We start from the raw sequence: 12,753 nt of genomic DNA, 5'->3' as shown, positions 1-12,753 counted from the left end.
CTGCACACTGTGTAGTCTCTCTTACTTAAACCTCCACAGACCAAACTGTCATACTTGATTACAGCAAGCAAAACTGTGACAGTGCTACCTGCCTTAGAGCTGTAATGCTGAGCAGGCTGGGTGTAGTGGTGTTTCATGTGGTAGCATAGATGCTCTGCTCAAAATGCTCTGCCCTAAGGAAGTTACAGGGGACAGTTGGGATCCTGTATGTTTTGCAAGTGCGCTGCATACTGCAGTTGTCTTGTAATAAAACCTGGTCCTATTATTAAGCATCGTGAAAGTTTGGTGTGGAGCACTGCCAGTTGCCAAGGCACCATGAGCATGATGATAACTACAAGGAGGAAATGTCTGGTCTCGTCTTAAACTATGAAAGTGCTAAGAAGCCTTATTTCTGTTCCTGCTACCAGAACCTAATCTTGTATATTTATTTTTTTTATTTCTAGGAAGTGAAAATAATTCCCTTTACCTGTACTATAAGGGCCTCTCAAAGACACTGCTGACATTCAAGTTTGATACAGTCAAAAGTGTCCTGGACAAGGACCGGAAAGAAGATGACACAAATGAGTTTGTGAGTGCTGTATGCTGGAGGGCACTACCAGATGGGGTAAGCTTTCTGCTCAGGCACCCAGCCGGGTGCAAAAGGAATGCCTCCTGCTTTCTCACGAAATAGCGTTGCTGAGGGTTTGACTGCACTTGGTATTTTCCCATTTATGGGTATTGCAGATCGGCATGAGAATGTGAAGATCTGCAGGGTAACTGAAATGCTGGGGGAGAGGGACTGCTGTTCTCTTAACTCTTCCACCTGGGTGTTTGAATTTCTTTGCTTGGCATCTGAAATCCCAAAAGCAGCATTGTATTTCTGGCACTTACTTTTTTTTTTGTGGGTGCACTAGTGGGGGGTTTTGTTGCTTTAATGAAGGCACCTGCAGATACTCACTGTGGAGCCTTATCTCAATGTTACTGTGTCTATATGGGCTTGCTCATTGAAATACAGCCCTGTGTTTAGATGAGTAGATATGTGAAGGAGGCGAGCACAGGCTGCAGTCATCTCAGTGACTGTTCCAGTGACACTTAATTCATATACGTAGCATGTGTGTTAATGCTGCAGGCAGACCTGATGCAGCTTTTGTGAGAGTGGCCTTTCGGCACAGGGCTGCTCTGGAGAACAAAACGCTACTTTTAAATTCAGAGTGCTCTTGAAAACCTTGCATAAAAAATACTTGAGCAAGTAACTCTCTTGTATGTACAAGGGTTTGCAGATCAGATACTTAATGGGCTTGTTGGGAGGGGGAGGAAAGGAGCTCATCCTAAATACAGTCTTCCAAGTAGCTAAAGTAGAACGTTGCCTAATTGATGTCCTGAGATGTCGCATTCACAAAGACAGTGTTTTGGAAGGGTAACGTCTACCAATCTGTTTCTGTATGAAGAAACTGCCCCCACAACCATGATTCAGTTGTCACTGGCATAAACTCACTTCAGATAGACGCTTCTGTATCAAAACAAAAATAAACCCAAGTGTCTGAAACTGCACTTTAGATTTAAAAGTAAAAAGTGGGCTGTTGTGGTTTGAACAGTGGCCATGAGACTCAGTGAGGTCGGATCACCAACTTCTTTTGGGCTGGGGATTTAGGAGGATTTGGTATACACAGATGTCATGTCTCAGATGAAGAGTGGCTGTTGGAAGTTGCGTAATTTTTCTTTCTGCTGGATAAAAACATGCTGTGGGAACCTGTGTGTCCAGAAACACCCTTACCTGAATTGTCTTCCCTGCAATGTTTCTGTGTTGGGTTGTCCTGCCCACTAACCTCCTAGGCAGCTTTTCTACAGGCAACAGACTAACAGTGATGTCTCACCCTGGTGTTGTTTCTGTTGCCATCCACTCCTTATCAGTCTTTTCTCTGATTAATGTGCTTTATTCTGATAGTCCTTCTGCTTAAGTGACTGAGAAACTTGAGCAGTCACCAAGGGCTGTCAAGCAATTCTTCATAACCACTATGAAAAATATTGTACAAAGATGTAATAGTTAAATCAGGCCCATCAAGATTGCACCAAATAACATTCAGGCTTCACTCCATTAAGCAGCATTCAGAATCCATTGCTATTCTGATCATTTTTTTTTCCATCGTTGCTCTGCTTTTCCCTGGGCTTCTTCTAAATTAGCCTGTTTCTCCCATGGCAGCACAGTACCTGGCTCTTTTTTGTAAAGAAAGCAGCAAAAAGCTGCCTGTGATCTGAGAGCCACTGGCTGAGTGGTTTTCTTCCGTGTTTTACCTCTGCCTGTGGTGCATGCCATCCTGCTTTACATACCAAGCAAGCAGCCTCACTTGCTTTTGCCAAGAGGCCTTAATGCTTCCTTGCACCATATCTCCAGTCCCCTCGAGACAAGAAGTACTCTTCATCGATGCAGCCGCACATTTCTCTTGCCTCTTGTACCAGCGCAGCGGTCTTCTCCAACCTAATTGAGGCTTTGCTCATGTTCTTAGGAAATTAAATTACTGCACAGCCAAAGGTCACTTATGTCCACAAAGTCTTGCTCGAACGATGAAACTCTTCTATTCTCCATTTTGATAACATTTCTTAAATTTGGCATAAGATTTTTTCAAATGAGCTTCATATATACAGGCTTCCAAAAGCTGGTGTGTTTTTTAGTGATGCTCAGGTGAACTAGAGAAGGCCTTTGCCTTGCAGTGCTGTCAGCATCTGTGGGAATTGGGGAACCCACAGCCTATTTCTGGCTTAATTGCAGACTTTGATTCTGGGTGAGTCACTCTGCCTTAGTTTCCTAATTAGAAGACTTACCACACCTACCTTTCACCACTGGTGGTGATCACGACTGCTCTGCTGAAGGGTGTGTGTATTGAAGCAGCTCCAGCCTAGCAGCCGTGCAGAGCCCAGCGTGGGCTGGGAAACCTGCCCCAGAGCTGCAGGGAGCACGACGAGTAAGCTTTATACTGCTGTGGCCATGCTGTTCTCCATGAATTGCTGGGCTGGTTCAAAGCCATCTTGCTTGTCTCCATGCCGTGGTCACTGTGCAGAAGCTTCAGTTTGCTACCTGGAGTGTTTCTGAGGGGGGAGATGCAGGCACTGTGTGCCAGCCTTTCCCCAGGGCTCCCCAGTGGGCAGACTCTCCTTGGTTTCCCTATAGTGTTGCTCTCAAGGATTGTTCTTTAATTAACCTTTCAAGATGAGATGAGTAAGTTTCAGATCTGTCAGTTATCTTGGGAAGCATGAGTACATGTACTCCTTCACTTCATGCACTTAAGTGCAAAATCTTGGATCCTAATTAAAACTTAACTAAAACTTTCAGATGAAATGTCATTGATTCTTTCTTAAATCTATTTTTATGTAATTCAAGCTTTTACTTCCTCCTGAGCCAAAGTCAAGCTGTGCCAGCAGCCCTTGCCAGAACCCTCCCCCCCCCCGCATTGGTTTTCTTTTCCTTACAAAGATGCAGGGACCTTTTTGCTAGAGCTGTCACCTTTCCAACCGCAGAGGTCCAGCCAGCGCCTTCTTTCCACCTGTGTCAAAGCCGTAATGAGGGAGAGAAATTGTTCTCTATAAGTGCTTATTAGCATTTTGTATCAGGCTTACTCACTTTTCAACTCTTAGGTAATGTTTAGAAATAAGCACTAGCTTGTAGGCTAATAGTTATGTTAGACTCTTGGGAAAAAAAAAACCAAGCAAACAAAAAACCTCAGCAGGTACATCAGGAAGCAAACCTTCGCTCTGCTTCTTTCAGTGCTGTGTTTTACACAAAGGTAAATATGCTGTCTGATATTTTTTTTAATAGCACTTATTTATAGTTTGTGGGAAAAACCTTTTCTCACTTCTTATTTTACTCTAAAAATTGATCAATATCTAACAGTAGAGAAAGCTTCAGGACACTTTGGGCCTAAGTGATCTGATAAACATGTTAGACACATGCTTTTCAGAACCTTCCCTGAACCAAATACTTTTATTTCCCAAGTCAAGGATTTTATAATATACCTGTGCCATCCTTTGTTTCTGGTACCTTGGCAGGATTTAGCCACCTTGATTTGAAATGTGAATCTGGTCTTGAGGTTGGAAAATGCATTTTTCTATTTCGTTAGCATGTAAGCAGACAATGCTCTTGCATATAGGGATGCTCTTGCGTAGGGAAAAGAAATGATAGTAGTGGTAGTAGCTCACTGCAGCTAGGTGAGTAGAGATGTTTCATCTGTCTTGGGAGGGTCACTGCAGTTATGTCTAGGTACGTGGACAGTAACTGGAGGAGACTGATCGTACTTTGTTTTCCCTTATGTCCTATGTGATGTTTTCCCCTTCCCTTAAGGGGACACCTTTCATTTGGATGTGCTTTGCCATATTGCAGAGTTCGAGGCGTGCCTCATACAGCTGTGTTAAATAATTGCATCTCAAGTAGCCCCTTTCCCAGTCACGGTTAGTGTTTCTCAGAAAGAAGCTGTCAAAAGAGAAACCAAGGCTGAACACGCTCCCAGGACAGCAAAAAGGTATTACTGCTGAACACAGAAGCAATTTGATTATGTAGATTAAGCATGGCTCAATCTATCATAATCACTGTAAAGAAGCCATTTAATTTTGTACCTGTTTGCATGAGTATTCATTACTGCTGATAAGCAGGTTAGCTGGAGAAAGATTTCTCAAGCAGAAATATTGAGGCTTTGATACCAGTGAGGAGATGCAGGTAAGAGTGGGAGAATGCCATGCAAATTAGCTTAGGTAAAGCTTTATGTACATATATTTTTTGTACATATATTTTTTTTCTTTTAGAGGGGTAAAGAAGGTAAATCCATTGAGAACAGTGTTGCAGACTTTAACCAAGTCATCTTGCTGCTGTGAGCGGGTGAGTGGTGGTACATGCTGGATGGATGCAGAGGTCTCCTGGCACTTGGGAGGAAGGCTCTCAGAGCTCCGGCGTGGCAGAGCTGTGAAAGCATCTCCTCTGCCTGACGGGGGAGAGCAGAAACCCATGCATGTGTTTTCTCACCTAGTTGTCACTCTTCAAAAGTCATTTTAATTTAGGGGAGTCTCGAAACAATCATCTAGCCATGAGTGAGAGAAGCAGGCTCTGGGACTTCAGGCTTCAGGTTGCCTTTAGGCACTGTCGTATGTTGGAAGTATCTTCATAATTAGTCTTGCATCTCTGAACTTCTCTTTGTTCATCTAAGAGGATGGAAATATTCCTTTCAAATAGGTTTTTGTTGGATCTTTTCAGACAACGGCTTTTCTTCTGTTTATTTGTCCTTTCCCCTGAACATCCAGCGTTGTTTCTTAATGATGTCTGGCTTAAATTCTTTAAATAGAAACCTATAACTGTACCACAATAAGCTGGTCAATAGGGCTGTAATCTTGTTCACTGATGAAAAGTAGCCATCCTTTGTTTCCCAGTAGCCTAATAAATGGTACAGAACATACACAGGAGCTAGTCAGGGACTCTGATAATTTACAATCAGCAAATTGGCTCCCTTCACTGGAATTAATTTAGCCAATACAAATTATTTCGGGAAGTGATTCATTGCCATTCTAAAGCGCTAATTAATTTGGATGACTTATGAACATTAAAAATGAAACCTCCTTTGTCATTCCCAAATAACCAAATGCTTATTCAGTGTCATTCTTAAGTAACTTGTATCAACTGTAACTATATCTCTTGTAACTTGAAATATGAATTCCAGTGGGATTTTGGGGGGGAAACAAGTGTAAGACTTGATATTTTTTTGTTCTGCTTTGCTGCTGAAATTTTAAAGTCTCAAAATTGCTGAGAATTTTGACTTCCAGCTTCAACTCAGTGTTGTTTTATTTTTGCAGCATCCTCAACTAGTTGATCAGATGTCAGTTAAAATATACATAGGTAATAATGTAAAGCTTATGAGATAAATGCCTGCCTGGACTGATCAGATCCAAGCCATCCCTTGCCTGCCTCTGACACCAGCTATGGCACAGGTAGCAGCATGAGTAGCTCCAACTGCAGTATTTTCAAGGAGGGTACCTGCTGTTTTCTGACTCGTCCTTTCTTTCCTAGACCAGGGCTGGCCCGTAGCATTTGTGTGCAGCATCTTCCAAAATGGTATTCTTGCAGGTTATTCTCCGGTGCGGTACCACACTACTGCTTCATCCTGGAAACACAGTGGTCTTCATCTCTCTTGTGATGAAATGCGTAGCAGTTGATGGGAAGCTGAGAATGATCAGTTTTTAAAAAAGCAAGATGTGACTTTGATCGGGTTTATTCTACTGGTTTTTCTTCCCCTCCTGAAAATCTTCAAAGATGGTCCTCCCTCCTGTGGAAGCTAAGCCCTGTAGCATGTGTGCTGTGAAGCTCACAGCTGTCAGTGATGGCTTCCCACTCCTCTTGACATGCCCTCTGCTCTCTGGTCATTGGCAATGCTTTAAAGAAGTTTTCTTGGACTTTTTTCACTTTGCTGCTTCACACTTTCCTTAGGTAGTAAATATATTTTCTTTTTCTTCCATCCTACCCTTTTCATGTCTATTGCTCCCTTACTCATTTGAAAATCTGAAATCTTCGTTTAAAACAAGTGGAACCCAGAATATCAAAAGATCCATCATACATCATATATGCTTGATTCTCACCCCCCAAAATTTGCATATTACTTATGTACACCAACACACACTGTATATATTGTTTGATATGCTGCTTGAAAACTATTTTCATATGCAGAATAATTTCTACCTTGCTGATAAAAGATGTTACAAGTTCAATATATATACTCCTTTGTGCTGAACGTGCTCATATACTTTCATACCCGTATCTTTTCAAATGCTCATTTTGGGCTCTACTTTTTCTGTGGCTAAGGAGAATTAATTAAAAAATATTGAGGTGTCTGATGATAATATTTTATTCCCCATCACAGCCCTTGGACTCCAATTGCAGGGAAGTTTCGGGGGGGGGGAATCATACTCTTATTATTTAAACAGTTTGTGCATTATACTGAAATCCCAGTATGTTGACACTTCAGTCCATGTGAAAGACCATCTTAATAATGTGATTATGCAAATGACAGGCTTTAGGAGGCAGTGTTTAGTTTTGAGTCTTCTGAAGAAGAATATTGGTAAATGTTCTTTCCTTATTGTCTTCTCCCCAGTTGCAGGACACCCTCTGAGCTTCTTCACAGTGAGGGCAGCCACTTGCTGGACCACACCACTGCCACAGTCAAGTGTGGGCAGGGGTGAAAGGAGCAGGAGATTCCCTGATAACCCCAACCTGTGTCTGCTGTGATCCATCTTTCTAGTGCATTGGGGGGGGGGGAAGTGTATTGCACCATTTATTTTGCTGTTTCAGGGCACAAGCGGGTGGCTGGTACATCAGCGCCTATGTTAACTCTTCTTTTCTAGATGCAGAGCAGCTGGCTGTGCCACCGATGCGAACAGAGGGGATGAGTCTGTTGCTTTTGTTCAGCTCTGGAAGTTCAGGTCCCCTGTGGTACTGCAGCGCTCTGATATCATTCTAGCTTCTATTTTAAGAATAGCTCCTCCAAGAAATGTAGGTGGCTCGGGTTTTTAGTGTTTGTTGGGTTTAAGTTTACATTTGCAAACTCGGTTTCTCTCTCTCTCCTTCTGCAAGGTGAGGCATTTTTTTTTTTTTTTTCCTGCATAATCGCAGAAAATTACCAAGGGGTTGATGGGTTTTTTTGAAGTGAAAGCAGATCAAAGTTGCACATTTTTCTTGAATGAAGGCAGCATTTACTCTTTCAGACTTTTACAGCTGATATTTGCTTAGCAATGTGTTTCTTCTAGCGCCAAGAGAAGCAGACAGCATGCTGTAGGTAGGACCGAGGTCCTCCTTATTAGAGTCATCATCTCTTTCCTAGAGGAAGGGAATGACAGAACTCTGAGTGCTGTTGACATTACAGTTCCCGTAGCTGATCCCAGTGGTACAGCTGTAGAGAAAATGGATTGGAGTTCATTGCTGGTGCAAGCAGAGGTCTGAGCAGGCTCTTGTTGTTTCCTAGGCTTTAAAAAATAAGAGCATCCCAATGCAATCACAAATTGTATTGCAATGATACACACTGTGAACTGGGGGCGCAAAGAAGTCTCTCTGCAGCTGTCATTAAACTTGTAAGTGGATGTTTCTCTCCTGTTGGGACTCTGCTGCTTTAGTAACCATCAGTTCTTTATTCAAGTATGAGTTTTATAATAGATGAACCCAAGTCAGGAATTCACCTGGAACCTGGACTTCATTCCTGATTCTATCCCCAGCTCCCTACTGAACCGTAATGTTACAAGGTATGAGGTGAAGTGCAGCAGTATGTATCGTGTGGCCCTTTGTATAAGTTATGTCCCAAACAATGCAACGTAATAGAAAACTATTTGTATTAGGGTGGTACTGAGGGTCACCTTTATATTATATATCGGGGTGGAAAGAGAAAAGAGCAGATTTGTATTCAGAGAGCATTTGCTTTTAGAATTAAATAATAGGACAACTGTTTTCCCTTCCCACCCAACCTCTGCAGTGCTGCTGTTGGGCCACTTGGTCTGAATGCTGATGCATATCCTTCTGGGTTCTAGAGATGCTGATTAAATAGTTGATTAGCCTGTTGTAAGGTTTGGGGGTTTGTTTTGGGGGGGCTTTTTTTTTTCCGCCAAGTGATGCCTGGAAACCTGCTTATTGTGAGTTGTAAGCTCATCTCTTCCCATGCTTGTTCTTAGTGTTACGCCTTTGTCTCGCAGGCATTTCACCCTCTATTGCCCTAGGGATTAAAGGTGGCAGGCATGCTCTCTCTCTTCCCGCACAACTCTTAGCCTTTCAGTAGGAAAGTTCATCCCTAGTATTTTCGGGGGGGTTTTGTAATGTATATTATGTATAGTGTCCTGGAGCAGAGCACCCTGACAGCAGTAAGTCATTGCAGGAGCCAGGCAGGTTTTGTAGGTACTGAGCCAGAATCTGTTGCCTGATCTCAAGCTCGAGCCAAAGCTGGTCTCCTCTGAGTCAGAGCATTTCCTATGTGAGCAGCCTTTGCTATCCTTTCCACTGCTAGGTTTGTGCTGGCTTTTTTTTTTAACCCAAATTGCCATCTATTTGCTGAAGTCTCTGGTTGGCACAAAGTGCCAGTAAGACAAGGTGTGAATGCTCGGAGTTAATCCCAGTAAGTTGGGCAGTATTCAGTGTTCTGTGAAGCAGATGAAGGGGGTCATTTAAGATAGGACTTACAGGGGTAAAGCTGCATTTCCCAATACTTAGTCAGTGCTAAAGGAGGACTCTAGTTTCAGACCAGCAAGAGCAAAGTGAGAGAGAGTGAAGTAGGTTCTGAAAAGCCATTGGCATTGGGCTAACCACTGCCTTTGAAGTCAGCTTCAGTGCAGCAGCAGAATTCCCATACTGAGGGTGTTTGAAACCCTCGCTGCTGGTGGTCTGCTGCTGCTGCTGTTTGAAGGTGGCTTTATAACCTCATTCCCTCTAACAAGTGACAGTGCTTCAATTATAGTCAAAGCAACCTCACAATATTGTCTTCCCCCCGCCCCCATTTTTCAGTGCATCTACTGATGACAAGTTCTGCCAGGCCACCACCATTCAGTAGTCGCAGCTCATGAGCTGCATCAACCTTTCACTCTAGCACTCCTAATTAAGCAATTTTAATGGCAGGATTTAATGTTTTACAGAGTCTAAATGAAGTGGAAAAAATATGAACTGATTTTTTTTTTCTTTCCGGCACAAGATTTTGATCAGATAATTTAACCTCTGGGTGAAATGGAAGTAGAAGCATTTATGCACAGGTAGTTTTCTCTGCAAAAGCTTTCCTTTATGTAGGTCTGTGCATTAATATAGTTACTGCTTGGCTTTGGGCAACTCTTCTAAAGGTTTTTATACACTTTCTGCCCTTCTGCTCTCAGTAACAAAACCCCAAAGCTTTTTGAAACCTAGTAACTTGTGACCAGCTTAATGCCAATTGCATTGCATGTTAGTAAAGCAAGAATTAAGGCTCTTATGACACTCCTTGTAAAAACACCTGCTCAGACTGGTTTTCCAACAGCAACACAGATTTGTGTCCTTTTAACCTATTTAAATAAGACTTAGTTTCCTTCTGGTGCTGTTCTGATCTAACTCCAGCTAATGCTAGATCAGCTAGCTATGTGCACGGAGTGAAAATGGTTGCTCCTTGAAAACAATCTCATGTCTGAATTGAAACTACCTGGATATATATTTAGGATATGTAATTATTTCATACAGGATACACACAGAATTATAATAATCGGTCCTTTCTAAGGACGAGAAAGCCGGTATGGCAGGAAAGTTATGTTTAGTAATTTAATGAATACCTTTTATACAGAAATGATACCGTTAAATGTGGGGTTGTACAGCTGAATGGAGTTGCGTTCACCCTTGTGTGGGGTGTTCTGAATTCTGCAAGGGAAGCACTGCTTCAAACAATTATGTCTCTTATATGTTATTGTGTATCATAATTGCTTCCAAAACTTATCTGGTTGCTAAAGCTGGAGAGAAGTGAGCTGTTTGGTGCAGTACTGGATTTTCTAGTATTACTTTAGTATGCCTGAAATGAATATTAAGTTAAGCAGAGAGGTATAGCTGGGGCAGCCTGGGGAGCTGGCAGATGAGACAGTGCATTGTTTCCCATTTACTTACAGTAATGAGAGATACTGGAGGGAAGATAAGCAATATTACATATACTGGGAAGAAAGATTGGTTCAGATCCATTAAATAAAAAAGTTCCTTTTACCTGTAATCTGCAGATAGCGCATAAATTAACTGCAGCAGGAGGAGGAGAAGCTGCATCCCTCCTCCCTACCCATGCTGGCAGAGGCTCAGCATCGCTAGCCAAGTCTCCCAGTGTAAATCAGGCATACGTGATTTTTTTCTTCCTAGTTTCTAGGTTGATCAGTTGAGACTTCTTTGCCTTTTTTTCCAAGAAAGGCCTTCTACAAAGCAGACTGCTCTGGCCAAGTTTCTTCTGACCACCAAAGGCAAGCTGGTCTAGTCTGGGCAGTGTGTGCTTGGGGGATGTCTTGACTCATTTAAGGTGAAATATCCTTGATTAAAATAGGAGGTTAACAGTGCTTCTGTGTGTGCCTTGCTTCACAACTTGCACATTAGCACCAGCATTTGAAAAGTTAAATTTGGGCCAGCAGGAGTAAAAAAAAAAGGAGAGAAAATGAGCTGGAAGTGAAATACAAATGTCCTTATTTAGTACAAAAGGATTCATCTCGCTGTCAGCTTTCTGTTTTCGTTAGGTTCATGCTTGGCTTCACAGTGCAAAAGAAGAAATTTAAATTGTTGGGAAATGCATGAAAATCTGAAGTAAAACAGGAGTTAGTAGCTTGTGAAACTTTTCTTCTAGTGTTATAGCAGGCAGCAGCCTGCACTGGGAGCTTGGGAGTTTTCTTTGTTTCAAAACTTAAGAATATATATATTTACCTTGCCAAAAGTAAACAAAGATCTAAACTGTGAAAAATCACTCTGCTGATGCTCAAATGTTTGTATAAGAAAAATACCGCTTTAGAGATTTCTTTTAGGTAAATGTTTGGCTAGATGTGTGGTTGCAGGGTGAAGGGACGCAATTTGGCCGCTGCTTTCCCGGTGTGTCCTTGAATGCAAACTCAGACCCTCTCCATGTTTCTTGGCCATCCTCTGCAGCCATGCCTTTTCTTCCCATCATAAAGCTCCTTGGTTTTCCCCTGAGAGCAGAGCTGTCTGAGCATGGAAGTGGGGACAAGGACAGTCTCCTCCTTGTAAGCCCACCACAATCACTGAATCTTTGGCTTTTGCTATTCATTGTGAACCTGGGAATTACCTATTCTGCAGTGGGAAGGGGAGCTGTGAGAACTCTTTTTTGTACAGATTTTTGAAGTTCTTGTTGTTTTCCTTTGTGAGCAGGTTTGAGGTGAGTTTATGATGCAGACAAGTGTATTCTTGGCCAGGCTGGGGCTTCCGTATTAATTTCAGGTAACATATGAATGTGGAATTTGAGCCCAGCTCGCTACAAATCAAAGTTAATGAAGTAATGAATGTGATGCATGCCAAGCCCCATCATCTCTGTCTCTCCTTATCCAGACAAACGCCTGCTGTGTATGTGCTGTGTGTGTGGCTTTTTTTTTTTTCTAGAGGCCATTTCTTTATACTATCACTTATTTCTTCCTTGGAAGCAATAGCTAGGGCAGTATATTATCATGGACTCTTCACGGGAGCTTTTCTGATGATGATTGTAATAGTACACAAGAGTTTGCTGTGACAAGAAATAAGTCGTGTGTAGTCCTGACAGAGGACAGTTATTTTTATTTTCTTACATCCACTGTATTTTGTCCTGTATTTCTCACCATCTCTGCTCTGAAACATTTGAGGCATCATCAGGCCAAGAGAAAAGCAGGGGGTACCTGCCACACGGTCCAGCTTCAGCTCTGTGGTGTCTGTTAAGGCGTGAGTCAGCAGCAGTATCTCTTCAGAAAGAATATCTAAAATCGAGGGAGAATGAAGCAGATTAGCTACAAAAAATCAAATGCCAGAAGTGTTTGTTTGTCTTCTCTCACCCTTTGTCAGCAGAGCTTGGGTTTGTATTCTAATATTTATGTAGCTGAAGGATATTATAAAATCAGAGGTACTGTGTCGCAACACAAGGGGGTTTGTTCACTCCTATAATCCCAGTAGGAAAATTACATGATTTTTTTTCTTTACATACTTGAGTCTTTTTAAACTTCCTTTTTTGCTATTAGTGTTGTTGGTGACTTAATGGATTTCTTGATTGTTGAGCTCTTCTTTTTGATACAGTATTGTTAGTCTTTGCATGC

The 12,753-nt window shown here is 42.1% G+C and overlaps 1 protein-coding gene across 4 annotated transcripts in view; it reads left to right on the top strand.

Moving 5' to 3' along the window:
- Window positions 1-12,753, top strand: part of COP1 (COP1 E3 ubiquitin ligase) — a 128,953-nt gene that overhangs the window by 95,964 nt on the left and 20,236 nt on the right. For all 4 annotated transcript variants that reach the window (XM_069789651.1, XM_069789649.1, XM_069789650.1 and 1 more), the window contains one exon: window positions 444-604. In XM_069789651.1, the coding sequence (XP_069645752.1) occupies window positions 444-604 (161 nt within the window). The remainder of the gene's footprint in view (window positions 1-443; window positions 605-12,753) is intronic.

This window comes from Haliaeetus albicilla, chromosome 8 (genome assembly GCF_947461875.1).
Source record: "Haliaeetus albicilla chromosome 8, bHalAlb1.1, whole genome shotgun sequence".
In the NCBI taxonomy this organism is placed as follows: domain Eukaryota; kingdom Metazoa; phylum Chordata; class Aves; order Accipitriformes; family Accipitridae; genus Haliaeetus; species Haliaeetus albicilla.
This window is presented reverse-complemented; position numbering and strand designations above follow the sequence as displayed.